This window comes from Polistes fuscatus, unplaced genomic scaffold, assembly GCF_010416935.1.
Source record: "Polistes fuscatus isolate 324 unplaced genomic scaffold, CU_Pfus_HIC Scaffold6, whole genome shotgun sequence".
NCBI classification, from domain to species: domain Eukaryota; kingdom Metazoa; phylum Arthropoda; class Insecta; order Hymenoptera; family Vespidae; genus Polistes; species Polistes fuscatus.
The window spans coordinates 9,081,087-9,096,617 of NW_025113140.1; the positions used below are offsets into that span (position 1 = coordinate 9,081,087).

Genomic DNA, 15,531 nt, shown 5'->3' on the forward strand with positions numbered 1-15,531 from the left:
TCTTTGACGATTCCATATTGTATTATATTCCTTTTTTCTCTGTCTATTTGAAGTTTTTTTTTTTTATTTGTTTTTATTTAAAAAGAAAAGAAAACATTATGCAACGCGAAAGTTAGACCGCTGTAATTATACTTTACTATACAATAAGTATATACAACAACCCTTTCGTATATAAAGTAATAATTCCTTTTTGTTTGCTAAAAATATAAAGGTGCTAGAAAAATAACTCAAAACACGAATAATTTACGACTTTAATGTCCCAACAAATATAACAGAGTTGATATTTTCCATCCTACCCCCCCCCCCCGTTTTTTCTTTCTTTTTTTCTTTATGACAAACTTTCAACCAAAGGCATATTTTATTTAAAAAAAAAAAATGAGAAAAAAAAAAGAAAAAAGAAGTAAACGCAAATGCGGGAAAAAACGCGTGGACTCGAAAGTTACGCGCAACCGTATTAGAAAATTTCTCGTATTTTTCTTCAACATTTTATAATATTACAATTATCTTTTTTCCATTCAAACAATTTTAATAAGTTACAATTAATTATTAAAAAAAAAAAGAACGTAATAACGAAGAATAAACATTATTTCAACTCGTTACTCGTGCTCGAATTAAACATTTAATCAAGATAATGCAATAATAATAATAATTATTCCTGTTACCAAGAAGAAGAAGAAGAAGAAGAAGAAAATGAAATAAGAAAAAAATGAATAAGTTAAAAAAAGGAAAAAATCACTTTTACCATAATTATCATCGTCGACGTTTCAACGCTTATAATATACCGGGTGTTTCTCCTTTAAACGGAAAAGTTACGAGGAAAGCGAGTAAGTCTGTTCGGTTTGCCTAAGCTTCGAGGATTTAAAGGCAATCGGTGTGTACGTACATAACAGCGAACTAGGACGCGACGCGTCCTGATACGTGAAAGAGAGAGAGAGAGAGAGAGAAGGTTAAAAGTGGGGGAATAGGGAGAATAAGGGGGTGAAGGAGAGGGAGAGATGCATACATAAGCTCACACATTGATCGCACTGGCGTTTTGCTCGTCTGAAAATTGCCTGACGATTTGTGTACATCGTGCAGTTTAAAACACCGTCATGTAGATGCCTTTACACACACACAAACACACACACACATACACATACATAGATGAATATACACAAAGATAAATGCTTGTAGACAAGGGGGATAGAATATCGTACAAATAATTTCAAAATTTGTTATTATAATATGCAGAAAGTTGATGTTAAATGCATGATATGTACTGTCACGATGAAATAAATGCGAAGGAAACGCATTTGACGTTCTGAAAATAATATTATTTATAAAAGTCGAGTGTTAACGAGTGTTAGAACCCATTCGGAAACGATCATAAATCTCTGATCGTTATATAAACTCTACGTAATTGCGTTTAAACTGACTTTTACTCGTTAACAAATGTACTTTTGTAAGTATCAAATATTCTCACTAACGGGTATCAACAAATCTTCAATTATGTGTTCTCCGACATATACATATATTAACAAGACGAAAAGTAATCGATAAAATTGTTGAAAATTAATATTAATTTGATTAATCGATTATCTCGAACAAACGTTATTTCAATTACGAGAAAAGTAAAAAGTGATGCTTCGTGATAGATCAGAAAAAAATGATATAAGATAAAAAATATATATAAAAGATGAGATATTAACGCAAATTAATATTATTAATTATATTATTATTATTATAACGCAAAAGAATGATATTTTTTCGTGAATAAACGACGGGGGGAGGAAAGAAAAAAATTCCGAAAACGAGACATCAATTATAAAAACGAACAAAAAGTTTCCCCTTTTCGTTTCCTTACGTGGATGCGTCCGAAGGAAATGCAAATGCATTTTACCGGGTGATACTTAAACGGCCGTGAAATTTTTCTACTACGAGGAGAAGTGGGTAGGGGGGGATGAAAAAGTGTCAAAGGGATGAAAAAGAAGAAAAGGGGGATAAGGGAGGATTCGAGAGTGAAAAATGCACGGTGCGAAAAAATCGATTGACGAAAAACGAATTGAAGGAGAAAAATGGGGAGCGGGGGGGGGAGTTAAAGAAAAGAAAAAAAAAAATTGATAAGAGAAGAAGTATCAGCAGCGAAAAATATTTTCTCCTATCATCTCCTTGACGCGTATTCCAATATACTTTGGCTCAAAGTATTTAGGTATCGTACGACGATACAATTCATTCTACATTTTCACGAATTCCCTTTGACCAACTACTGTTCTTTGACGTTATCAAACAAACTTTGTATCTAGTGTATCTTCTATCTTCTATCTCTACCATCTTTTTCTTTTTCTTTCTCTCTACGTACGAGTATAATTTTTAAACGTATAAACTACTTTTTGTAAAACTAGCACACGTAGCAAAGGGTGGGCGTGTATGCATTTGATGTTTACAAATGACGCAGCCTTGTAAAATATCTAATGGGTATTTTAATGATAGTAGGTTGGTAATATTTTCCAAAACATTTTCATAACGGATTGATACGATTAGTTTGATGTCGTTAAACTTATTTACCCCTCCCTTCCCCCCACATCATTTGTATAATATGTGTAATAAATTAAACGAACTCGCTGAGTTATTAATTCGTTTTTTTAGAAACATTATCGTAAAATATTCGAGTTTTTTTCTTTTAAATAATTAATTTGTTATTGTTAAATAATCGATGCATTTATATATTTTATTCATATTATTTTATTTATATATATTATATATTATATATTTTTTATTTATATTATATTTTATTTATATATATATATATATATTTATGTGAATGTGTGTACATGTACAACGTATGCATTAAAATACGAATTATGTGTAAAAAAAGGAAATAGTCAGGGGGAGATGAAAATCGTAATAAATGGTCGTGCACGTTGACATTTTTAAAATTACAATGGAAGAACAGATTCGACGTGAAATGCAGCAGCAGCAGCAGCAGCAGCAGCAGCATGAGGCTAGCAAACGCGAAGGATCTCTCAAGTTGAAAAGTTTAACCCTTTTGTCGTCGGCTTCCCTTTCCCTTCCCTCTCATAACTTTTCTCACCAAGAGAAATTTTCTATCGCGAAGAAAGTTTGTAATTGAGCATTATAAACCGGCGATTCAATAAAGCGACCTGACGTTTTATCCTATAAAAGAAATTTATAATGCAACTGCAATTTGCACCGAATCGAGATATCCAATACACATACACACACACACACATACACACGGTGTATTATGGTTTAATATATAAATATCTGTGAAAATATATTTATAGAGATAGGATAAGATTGTGAAGAAATGGTGTTACACGTATATTCTTTCATTAATTGATAATACGAAAAAATATTTATAGTACTATAGGTTGAATTAATAAAATAGATAAGAACCGTAGACCATTTGAAATATTCTATTCTTATACGAGGTTCTTATCATTTTTGTTTGAAATTAAATGGTAAAAGTATTCTTAGGTATGTCTATAAAAATCTTTCTCAAGGCCACCAAAGGGTTTTTATTATACATATACACATATATATCTTTTTATCGTGTTGGTATTATAAAATTCAATTGAACGTATGGAAGATTGAGATTTGTAGTTTGCCGAGCCTACTCAAGATCGGACGTCGTGGAAAATGCAATTAACGATAGGTATCGAGAGTGTCCAAGTTATTTCGAAATTCCCAATAGATCCCTTTCCCTTTCCCTTCTCTCTCTCTCTCTATTTCTAGTGAATGTCACGACGTTCTAAGGATTTCGTTGACCTACAAGCCGGAAATCAGTGAATTTATCGAACAACGCATCGGTGATCGTTCGTCGACTAATCGGACGACGGAATTGAATTACAATCAATTATATAAACTATTGAAAGCACGTTTAAAAATTAATCAAATGTTTCGAACGTTCATGGATATTTCATTGTCTGATCACATATATGTATATGTAGATGCTTGACTTTGTACTACTTAATAGTCTGACAATTTATATCATACCTAACTTGTACTACTTAAATATCTGACTGCGTATGAATGCCTGACTTGTACTACTTAAATGTCTCTACTGGTTTACACACACATATATATATATATGTATGTCTGACTTTGTACTACTTAAATATCTGGAAATATATGTAGATGCTTGACTTGTACTACTTAATGCAACGAACGTGAGAAAACAGTTAGCTAGCTAACTATTAAAATATCTAATAATGTAACCTTTCTCTCTCTCTCTCTCTCTCTCTCTTATCTTGAATTGAATTTAATCGAGACAAAGTTCCTCTCCTCCGATTCTCTCAGAGTTTTAGTTTCTTTCATCTTCGTTTAAATTAGATCATGAAAATGATGATGGCTCGTACAGTTATAATATCATAAATTTTCTTATTTTTATCGTTTATCCAATAACGTTCAAACGAGAAAGATAATCTAATATAATATCATATATATATATATTTTATTACATGTCATTTTCCAGAAGCTTTAAACGAAAACGAAATACTCGTTAACCTTTTTCTTTTTTATTATTTCATCTTACTTACACATAGATAATACGTACAGGTAAAAGAATAACGTGTAGACAACGTAAAAATGATTTATCACCGTTTTAGATGATTATATGGTACAGATCATCTTTCAACGTAGTCTTGTAAAAATTGGATATCAAATTTTAAAGTAAGAAAAACAAAAAAAAGAAAACAGTTTCGTACCCATATTAGCCAACATAATAATGTATCTTATTTGTCGAAGTATGATAAAAAAATTAAAAAATCACTGGTAATAAAATTCCTTAACCAGAGGGGACAAATAAATATTAGAGAAAAAAAAGAAGGAAAAGAAGGGTTAAAAAAAAATATCATGTATCTATATATATATCACGAAGAAGAGTATAATAATCGACTTTCTCGATAGAAGTATAATATACTTAGCAGAGGATCGAATCTCTGGCACACAGGGTCATCACGTTCGATCTACGCTTTGGGGATGAAACGGAGATAAAAATTGAAGGGGTGGAAAACGTAACGACGAAGATTCGAGTGCTATTTTTTCTCACCAGCTGTCCTATTTTCGAGGGTAACTCTTTCTCTCTCTCTCTCTTTCTCTCTCTCTCTTTCTATCATTCGCGTTCGCGGTCTAAGTGCCATTACGTAACTCGCGTATTTAAACTTTCCAACGATCGATCGTTTTACGTTTAGGGGATTGATCGTTGTTCGAACTATACTACATCACGCGACACTTTTTCCTTTCTTATTTTATATTTCATTGAAATAATTAGATACACCACGTATTATATTTTTGTATTTATTTTCTTGTTTTTTTTTCTTTGCGGTTTTCACAAATAAGAAAAAGTTATGAATAAAAAGTAGACAGATACGTCGAGGTTATTTGGAATATTAATTAAATTGAAGTAATGATTAAAATGAAGAAATAAGAAACCATGTCACATACTGCATCAAGCATAGAACGCATTGAGACGATGGTTGCGAGTGGAAGAGAGGGGAAGTTGTTTTAAAAGATGAAAAGGATAAGTTTCGAGTTGATTAATTTTACGATTAAAAAAAATAAAAAAAAGGAAAAAAAAATATATATAATAACAATAATGATAGAGATATTCAACGTGTTTTGTGACTTACGATTTAATTTAATTTAATTTTTTGTTTTTTTTTAAACCATATGTTTATTGCTTTGAACCAATACTACTATACTACTATTATAGAACTATTATACTTTTATTTATTATTTACTATTTTCTTTTTACATTTATCTACTCACTGTGCGTTACTACTAATATAATGATAAGTTTAATAATAATTACATAATTTTCATTTTTGTTTTGTTTTATCTATACATTACATTGTACTATACTGTAATTAATGGCCTTTAGGGAGCCTAGGCTCTAGGGTCAATAAAATATTATTAAATAAAAAAAAGAAAATAAATAAATAAAAAAATATAACAATAATGGAAGAGTAGGGAAACAACGTGGGATAGAATTTTTTGTATATTTATTTCTTTTTTGTTATTGTTACCAGACAACGCATCATGCAGAAAGATTCTCTACGAGAATAATAAAGTTTATCCCGGAAGGTGGTGAAAGGGAAAAATAATAAAAAATGATAAAAACGAGGGAGGGGGTGGAGGAGGGAGAGAAAGGATGAGAAAAAAAGAGAGAAAAGAAAGAATAGAAAGAAGGGAAGGGAAGGGAAGGGATGGGAAAGGAAGGTAAGGAGAAAGGGAAAGAAAAGAAAACGATAGAAAATAGGAGAAAGAAGAGGAACCGAACGATTAATCAACGACCGTGCACGACTCGATGCACACAGAACGACGAGCTTCTCATTACTTCCTCGTCAAAGCGAATTATTTTCGAGCTCGGCGATCACCAAACGCTACTCTCGTTCCCGTTCCGTTCCGTTCCGTTCCGTTTCTCTATTTTTTTGTTTTTCTACTCTTTTTTTGATTATTCTATTTCTCCTTTTTTATTTTTCTCCGAAAACGATGCCATGCGCGTTATATATTTTTTTTTATTATTATTATTTTTTCCCCCCCATTCTAATAAAAAAAAATAAAAATAAAAAGAAAGGTATATTTTTGTTCGAATCAAAAACAATTTTTGTTTCGACGTAAATATGTATCTATATATATATATATGTATATGTATGCGTATATATTTTTTTTATTTTTATCTCGTTCCTATTCTCGTTAGTTTCTCTCGTTATATTTATCCGTACACATATATACACACATATATATATATATATATTTATTTAATTTTTATTATTTCATTTATCATTTGTTTTCGCCAACGCGTTTGCTTTCAAGGTGTTTCTGGGGTTTTAATTTGATTAATTTACTCACAGACTTTGGGACAAGAATCGAGACAGGGCCAACTTGCTGATCCGATTGTTCTTCAAGCCATCCAACATAGCTGACGCAGCGATCTCCATCTTCGTTCAACAGTTAATATTTGTCGTTGTTGTTGTTGTTGTTGTTGTTGTTGTTGATAATATAGTGTTGTCGTTGCTTATCCGATAAAAATCAAGGAACGATGAAAACGGGGAGAAAAAAGGGGAGAAGGGAAAGGGTTGGTAGAGGTAAAAAAGGATGTGACAAAGTGTCCGATAAAAAAAAAAATGTTACCGTTCTTAGAAGGACTCCCTTATGTACGAGAATGAGAGTAACTATTATAACATAGCAAAAACACACTGACACACGCGCACAAGTACACTAACTCTTTCTTTCTATTAGTTTGTAGTACTCTAAGTGTGTTACGATTTTGTAATGGTAGTTGTCCGTAGTAGTAATAGTAGTAGTAGTAGTAGTAGTAGACGATTAGAAACCCTCTTCTAAAGGTGTAATCTTCGATGACTTTTATCTTTCTACCGAGGTATATTTTACGACACTTCTTAGATCTTCTACCACCGCGTTAGCTCGTTTCTTCGATGTCTTCGATGTATACTTTTCGTGTCTCATGATTCGTTTATCTACTTCTGTAATAATGTCACAAAGATAGTATGTATATATATGCTTATTTTGATTCTTTTTTCTATTTTTTTTTTTGTAGCACTCTGTTGTTCTCTCACACTTACTCGTAAATAAAATATTATCTTCGATATCGAATGAAATTAAACGAATGATTTAACAATTCGTTATTATATTCATGTAAATAATTATCGTTCCTTTGAAAAATATTTAATATCGGGAGTTTTATCTGTCAAAGACGGTGGGGTTGAGTGAGGAGGAGGAGGAGGAGGACGAGGAGGAGGAGGAGGAAAGAAGAAAGGAAAGGGAAAAGAAGAGCTTGTCGAATTTTTCGATCTTTTATTTTCTTTTCGATAGATGACTAACTTTTCTTCTTTGATATTCCCTTTCTCCACTCTATCTAGTAATCCATCCCTTTTTCTCTCTCTCTCTCTCTCTTTTATTTTATTTTTCCGACTTTCTTCGGGATTCGCGTTCGGATAAACGTTTATTCCAGCCGAAAGCTTTTTCTTCTTCTTCTTCTTCTTCTTTTTCTTCTTTTTTCTTCCTCCTAAAGCAGCGTATCGAACATTCGATGGTCTTATCGTTTGATATCCGAGTAAGTTGCAGAAACGATTAAATGTGAGTGACTAAAATACCTTGACGATCCACACTATACGTTTGTTTGTTTGTTTGTTTGTTTGTTTGTTTCTTTCCTTCTCTATTTGTGATATCAAACAATTCGACGACGAGACGTCAATTTTGTCCAAGATTTTCTTTAGATCATCGATCAACTTTTCCTTACAACGTATTTCTTATTTTTTCTTCTTCTTCTTCTTCTTATAAACTGCTTAACGATTTACTCGATTATCGTACAAAAGTATTAATATATAATCGGCTTTTGCGTTGTGTTTCTTTATCTTTTTTTTTTTTATTATCAGTCAAGGTAACCCACCATCGAATCAAAATCATCGACTATTTACTCATCTAATTAACTTCTCTTTCTTTTTCTCTCTCTCTCTCTCTCTCCCACGAGCCGTTTAATTCTCAACGCTTAATAGACGAAAAAACAAACGGAAAAAGAATACGCTTTAACAAACGTATCACAATTTGAAGTTCCTGAGCTCCTGGTTTGTTTTATTGTTCACCCTTAATCAACAATGATTCAACGATAACAATAAATTAACAATATTAATTATTATCTCGTGTATGTGTGTGTTCCGTTGATTATATTCTTCTATTAACACGATTCTCTCTCTCTCTCTCTCTTTCTCTTCAATGTTCTCAAATGTTAAAAGATTAATAAGAAGAAAAATGTAGCAGCAGCAGAAGTATAATAACGGAGGAGAAAGAAACGAAGTATACACACGTGACTACTCGGTGACACACCAATTGCTACTGGGTAGCATGAGTTCTCGAAACGTGCGAGAAGAGAGAGGAACGATGCTTCAACTAACAACAAAAACAACCACTTTCACTATCTTTCCTCTCTCTCTTTCTTCCTATCTATTTTTTTATTCTGTTCAGTAGATACAAGTGTCCCACAATAGTAGAAGAACTAATATAACATTAGTAGTAGTAGTAATAGTAGAAGAAGTAGAAGTAGAAGGGGGAAGAAAATGAACGGTAAATAACGTATCCCCCCTCTCACTCTCTCTCTCTCTCACACACTCTCCCTCCCTCTCTCTCTCTCTCTTTCTTTCTCTTGTCTCTTTTTCTCGAGATCCAAGAAGAGAAAAGTTCGTAAAGAAAAAAACCCCGACGCCTGTTGGTGTCCTCCTACAATATTTCTCTTTATTTTTCTTTATATTTTCTAGAATTATCTTTTATTTGTCCTTCTTGTTGTTTTCAAACGAGCCTGCCAGAGAAAAACTGAATCCTTTTGTTCCTTCTTGTCATCCCTGGGCGGGAATTCGTCGATAGACCGGTAACGACCGAATAATTCACTGGAATATATTATAACGCGCGTCGTGCCAAATTTTTGTCTTATTTTTTAATCCGACGTTTTTTTTTCTCGATTTATACGCGACAATTTCTCTCTCTCTCTCTCTATTTTTCTCTCCCTTTCTTAAATCTCAATCACAATTTCTCCGACTCCCTCCTATATCTTTCATTCTATCTCCGATTTCTATTTTAATTTTAATTTTCTCAATGAATATACAAGGAAAATGTAATATATATTTATATATTTATATATTTATATATATTTGAACCTATTTATCTTTTCTCTCTCTCTTCTCTCTTTCTTTTTTTTTTCTTTTTTATATTAAGGAAGATCAACGAGAGAAGAGAGAATCGAACAAACGTTTTAGACGACCACTGTTCTCGTCTCCTTCCTCTTTCCCTTTCTTTCTTCTCCTAAGTACTACTATTTTCTTTTGACTTACGCGAGTTGAACGCGTTTGTGATTCAAAAACTCTCTGCCGAAAAAGGGACACACAGAGAGAGAGAGAGAGAAAGAGAGAAAATAAAAAGAAGAACGAAAAAAAGGGTCGGAAGTTGGTATATGTTAGAAGGATAGTTGGTTGAGGAAAAGAATGGTAACGGGTGGTAAAAGAAAAAAAAAAAAGGTAAAGAGAACTGGACGACAAAAGCGTCCTTGATTTTCTTCGACAGGGGGGGAGGGGAGGGGGCGTACTCGGAAGTACGTTCCAAAAACGAGGAATAAGGGTTTTCGTAGTTTTCGTGATCGTGGTCGTGGTCGTAGTCGTCGTGTTCGTTTTCCTCGTTGCTGAACGAATGATAAAAGGATAGAAATCATTTGTAAGTTAAAGACAAGAAGAAGAAGAAGAAGAAGAAGAGTAGATTTGAAAAGATAAAAAGAAAGAAAGATTTCACACGTTCAAGATTGTGGAATGAGAAATACGAGAAGAGAGGAAGAATATTTTCCCCGAACAATTTTTGGTACAAAATTCGAGCCAAAGAAAATATAAAAAGAATCGGACGAGGGGAAAAATTCGAAAAGTAAGGAAGATGGAAAGTGACGGGAGATAAGAATAGATAGGAGACAAACAACGGATGATACGCTTAGAAAGAAAAAAATAAATTCTTCTTTTCGGAATAGGACAAACGAATGGAAAGAAAAAGAAAAGAAAAAAAGAAAAGAGAGAGAGAGAGAGAGAGAGATAGAGAGAGAAATAGAAATAGTTGCTGACTGTTATCGATGGACAGTCGAGCCGTTTGCCAAACGCAGACTGCCACTGTGGTCGACGGTGTGACCTACTCGCACTGTTCTCAGCTGCTTTCCAACCCCCAGAACCATACCGCCTACCCCTACCACTCCACAATTTCTATCCCACCTTCGTGCCTACTTCGTCCCTTCTCCTAGTCCCCCTCCCCCCTACCGACTACACCACCAACCACCTAGTCTCTACCACCACCAACCACCCACCCAATCCACCCGTTCTACGTTTCTTCCCGCGCGCGCACCACCCCCACCCCCACCCCTAACCTCATCTCTCCCTCTTTATACTACTATACCCCCTTACCTTTCCTTTACCTTCCCTTCCCTTCCACAACCCCTTCCCCCTCCTCCCCCTCCTCCCTCTTTCTCTTCCTACTATACTCTGACTAACAGTACCACACACTACACTCGAAAAAACTCCGCGATCCTCCTACACTTAGAATCGGCAAAAGCCGTTTCCACTTTTCCCTACATGCTAACAGCTTACACGATTTCCAGTTGGAATTTCCACTTCTTCTTCTTCTTCTTCTTCTTCTTCTTCTTCTTTATTTTGTTCTCCCCTTACGAGAATTTTTGTTCTTTTTAGAAAGATAATCCTCCTACCCCCAGTACCCGAACCAAAACCGTATTGCAACAATCCGTTTTATATTTATTTTTATCGATATTCTTTAATATCGGTATGTATATTTCTTAATTTCTTTATATTATTCGTCACTGATTTTTAACGAGACGAATAAATGTTGGATCTGTAACCATAAGCTATTCCTGGTCATCAATTTACCTAACGTACCTTACATCCTTAATTATTCTTGTCTCTCTCTCTCTCACTCTCTCTCACTCTCTCACTCATTCTCACAGACATTGTTCGTCCACGTGTCTCTAACTACTCATCCAAATGTTCTCTCGTTCGTGTAAGTGAATGCATATTATGCAGGTGGAAGTGCAGGTCACTCGTTTGTTCACTCATGCGTGTCATTAACGCGAGTCTTATCGATTTACAATGTCGATACGAGATACAATTCCATGCAGATAGACAGGATAAACGATATTATAGAACCGGATGATAGTGTTAATGACAAATAAGAGCATCTCTAGTAATAATACTGTTGTTCGATTAATTCCTTTTTTACGTATTCCAACTTCTACGATCAGATGATGATGATCATTTCAAGTTCGAAATAAATTAATGCATAATTTCGATGTATCGTTAAATATTGATAAATGATTTAGATACTCGGATCGATTCTCACATCGAATCTTATCAAACGAATATTTCTTTTACGAGTCTCAAAAGCTCTTCTTTTCTTTTCTTTTATTTTATTTTATTTTATTATACGAAAATTTCTCCCCTCCTCAAAAAAAAATTCTATTCAAATTAGTCGAGAACTTTATTCTACGGTTAATTATTATTTTCATTCGTGTGTACGAGAATGATTTATTCCTTTTCATTTTCTTCTATCTTCGATATACTTCGAGGATAACAAACGAACGTGCCTCTGTGTGTGTGTGTGTGTGTGTTTGTGTGAGTCTGTGCCGAAAAAAGAAATCTGAAAGATCTTCTTCTTCTTCATCTTCTTCTTTCTTTTTCTTACTTTTTCTTTCTTTTTCTTATCGAAGCTCTTGCGTCCTGATGGGTAACATCGATCAATCGCGTAACGTCGGAAAACATAGTACGTGAAACGAGTTAGAGACGATCGTTTTCTGAATTCGTCCGAAGTTACATCTAATTCGGACGTTCCGAAACCAGAAAAGCAGAGAGAGAGAGAGAGAGAGAGAGAACGAAGGGTGGGGTGGGGGGTGAAGTGGTGGGATTAGGGGGTAAGGGCAAGGAAGGTTGATCGATAAACGAGACCAACTCTGCCTCTCTCTATCTCTCTCTCTCACTCTCTCTCTCTCTCTCTCTCTCTTTTTCGTTCCGACGTATGTTTTTTTTCTCTCTCTTTTTACTTTTTTTATTTTTTCTTTTCTCCTACCTTCGATAACAAATAACTCTTAGAAAGGGCTAAATCGGAACCTTCCAAAGACACCGATTAATTTTTAACAAAACTTTACGATCGTAACAATTGTGAGCCTAACATAAGGAGGGTTGAAAAGTTTTGAGCCTAACATAAGGAGGTTTGAAAAGTTTTGAGCCTAACATAAGGAGAGTTGAAAAGTTTTGAGCCTAACATAAGGAGGGTTGAAAAGTCTTGAGCCTAGCATAAGGAGGGTTGAAAAGTCTTGAGCCTAGCATAAGGAGGGTTGAAAAGTTTTGAGCCTAACATAAGGAGGGCTGAAAAGTTTTGAGCCTAACGCGATGCAAGTGGATAAAAACCACCGTGCAGATTAACGAAAAAGAAAAAAGTAAAAAAAGAATATAATTCGCTTTTTTAAACTCATATCGGTCGTTTGAAAAATAATATTGTGGTTAGAAAAAAAAAGAAAAAAGAAAAAAAAAAACAAACGAGAGATAACGAAGCTATTTCAGCCGGAATTGTAAAAACCATCCTAATGTGATCGATCTCTCTTCTTTATATTTTTTTTATTATTATTAATTTGATTTAATTTAATATCGGTATAAAAATGATCGGTCGATCGGTCGAAAAAAAATAAACCAATTGGTTTGTTCCCTTTTTCTTTCTGTCCAATGCAAATTCGATATAAAAATATTATTTTTTTTTTGTTAAGAGTACGCGTACGATTTTGAACATTTTTATACAAAAAAACAAGGGACGAAAATTCGTATCACTTTAACCGACCATTTTGACCGGTTTTAATCTGTTTACTTTTAATGTCGCGTATACGCGTCACATTCTTTTCTTTTTACTTCGAAATAATTTTTTAACGCCACACGGATTCATTTACGCCATACGATATATCGCGTAATTATCTTTTTTAAAAATAGAAAAACACAGTGGATCCAAACAGTTAACAAATTCATTTTAATTAATAAAAGATTACATTTTATTATACTCACAAACATACACACCTAACAATACAACAACAACAACAAAATGAAAACAAAATATTAAGATATATTTTCTTTTCTCCAAACTAACCAGTAAAAGTAAAAATAAAAGTAAAAGTAAAATAAAATAAAATAAAAGAAAAGAAAGAGAAAAGTAAAGTAAGTCGCGTTACTCGGATTTATGATAAGAAAAGTGAACGCTATGAGAAAAAAAAAAAGAGGTAAAAAAAAGAAGAAAGGGGTTTGCGTTATGCAGCAAATAAGTGGATCGTATTTCTATCGGTGTTTCACGTAATTGATACACCCATACTTTTTCCGTATTTACGTATGCAAAACGCAAAGTCAATAACGCGAGGGTTTGGGGTGCGATATGCGGAATGCAGGGTGTGTGCAGGGTGTGTGTGCGAGGGTGCTGGGAGTACAGGGGGTATGTTGGGGGTGAAGGAAGGGATATCGTTGGCTAGTATAGGGTGGTATATATTCGTAATTCGATCGGGAGAGTAAAATCGAAACGTCATTTGGAATTGGCCGTATCGCACGTCGAATACACAAAACGAATATATATATGTGTATATAGATGTATATATTGTTGAAAATGCATTCGAGAGAAAGAGAGAGAGACCGATGTTGTTACCGACAGTTATGTGATTTTCAATTCACATGATTCTCTCAAGAACGACATTATATTCCAAGTACATTCGATCTATCCATCTGATATTTTCATTTATCACCGCGCGTCATCCAGTTTTGAATATATTTTAATTATAATAATCATCCACGCACAACTGTGTCGGTAGTGATCGCAGTAGGGATGGTGGTGGTGGGTAAGGGGGAAGTTATGGGTAAAAATAGACAATTGAAATTACCCACGTGCAACGGAGTACTTTTTGTTTCTCTCTTTTTTTTTTCATTCGTTAATAACACCACTCTACTACATATATATATATAGGTTTTATTGTATTTGAAATATACTTTGGGTAATAATTGGCCATTCTTTTATTTATTTTTAATTTTTTATTCTTTGAAAGAGCCAGGGGAGAATTTATAAACTGATCGCGAAAAAAAGGGTCATTTATTAACGCGCGAATAAAAGGGAGTTTAAAATGTGATTTTAATTTACGCGTGGGTACGTTTGAAGATCCATTCGAAAATTTATTTCGTTGAGCGAGGGGCTCTCTCTCTCTCTCTCTCTCTCTCGTTGGGATTAACTAAGGGAAGTTTATTAAAACTTGTTAGGAGAGAAGTTTTGTAGGAAACTCCTTTATATATAATATATATATATATATAATACATCAACGGGGAGTACTCGTCTTATCAAAAGTAATTATTGCAATTAAGTTGATCAAAAGTGATTCTGTGTGAAAAATAAAAATAAAAAATAAAATAAGAAGAAAAAAAAAAAAGAAAAAAGAAATGAGAAATGAAAGGAAGGAAGGAAGGAAGGAAGGAAGGAAGTAAAGACGTAAACGAAGTAGGAAAAATGTCGATTTCGATATGTCAAGTTAGTTGAAAGTTTTCTCTCACATTTAACGATTTCTCTTCGATTTTCTTCGATTTACTTTGGATTCGATGTCTTCGTTCTCTTTAAGATAAATCGATTTATCTAGTATCAAAGTCATGCGACTACTCTTTATCCTATTAGACTCAAACGCATATAGAAACGTAAAGTCAGATAATCTTTTTCCTTTCCTCTCTCTCTTTCTCTTTTTTTCTCTCTCTCTTTTCAATACTTTTTCTTCTTAAACGAAGCAAAAAATCGATGGCACGTGCGTTGGACAAGCTGAACACATTTATTTTAAAAAAATGCGAGTGACACGCGCCAAACGAGTTATCGAAATCCTGACAAAAAATATCTTTGCCGATTCATTAACAACAAGCTCGACAAATTAATAAGATAAAAGAGGTAAATGTAAAGAGAGAGAGAGAGAGAGAGAAAATGATATTT

General features: G+C 33.7%; 1 protein-coding gene across 7 annotated transcripts in view; it reads right to left on the bottom strand.

The window, feature by feature from the left end:
- LOC122522906 (synaptotagmin-7) overlaps positions 1-15,531 on the bottom strand; it is a 148,593-nt gene that overhangs the window by 53,089 nt on the left and 79,973 nt on the right. For 2 of the 7 annotated variants that reach the window (XM_043644286.1, XM_043644284.1), the window contains exons 1-2: positions 10,611-10,713; positions 6,853-9,401 (exon numbers count right to left, since the gene is read on the bottom strand). The exons of 4 other annotated variants lie outside the window; for them this stretch is intronic. In XM_043644286.1, the coding sequence (XP_043500221.1) occupies positions 6,853-6,941 (89 nt within the window). In that variant the 5' untranslated portion in view covers positions 6,942-9,401; positions 10,611-10,713. Of the gene's footprint in view, positions 1-6,852; positions 9,402-10,610; positions 10,714-15,531 lie in introns of those variants that run through there. One more of the 7 variants, XM_043644285.1, reaches the window with a different exon arrangement.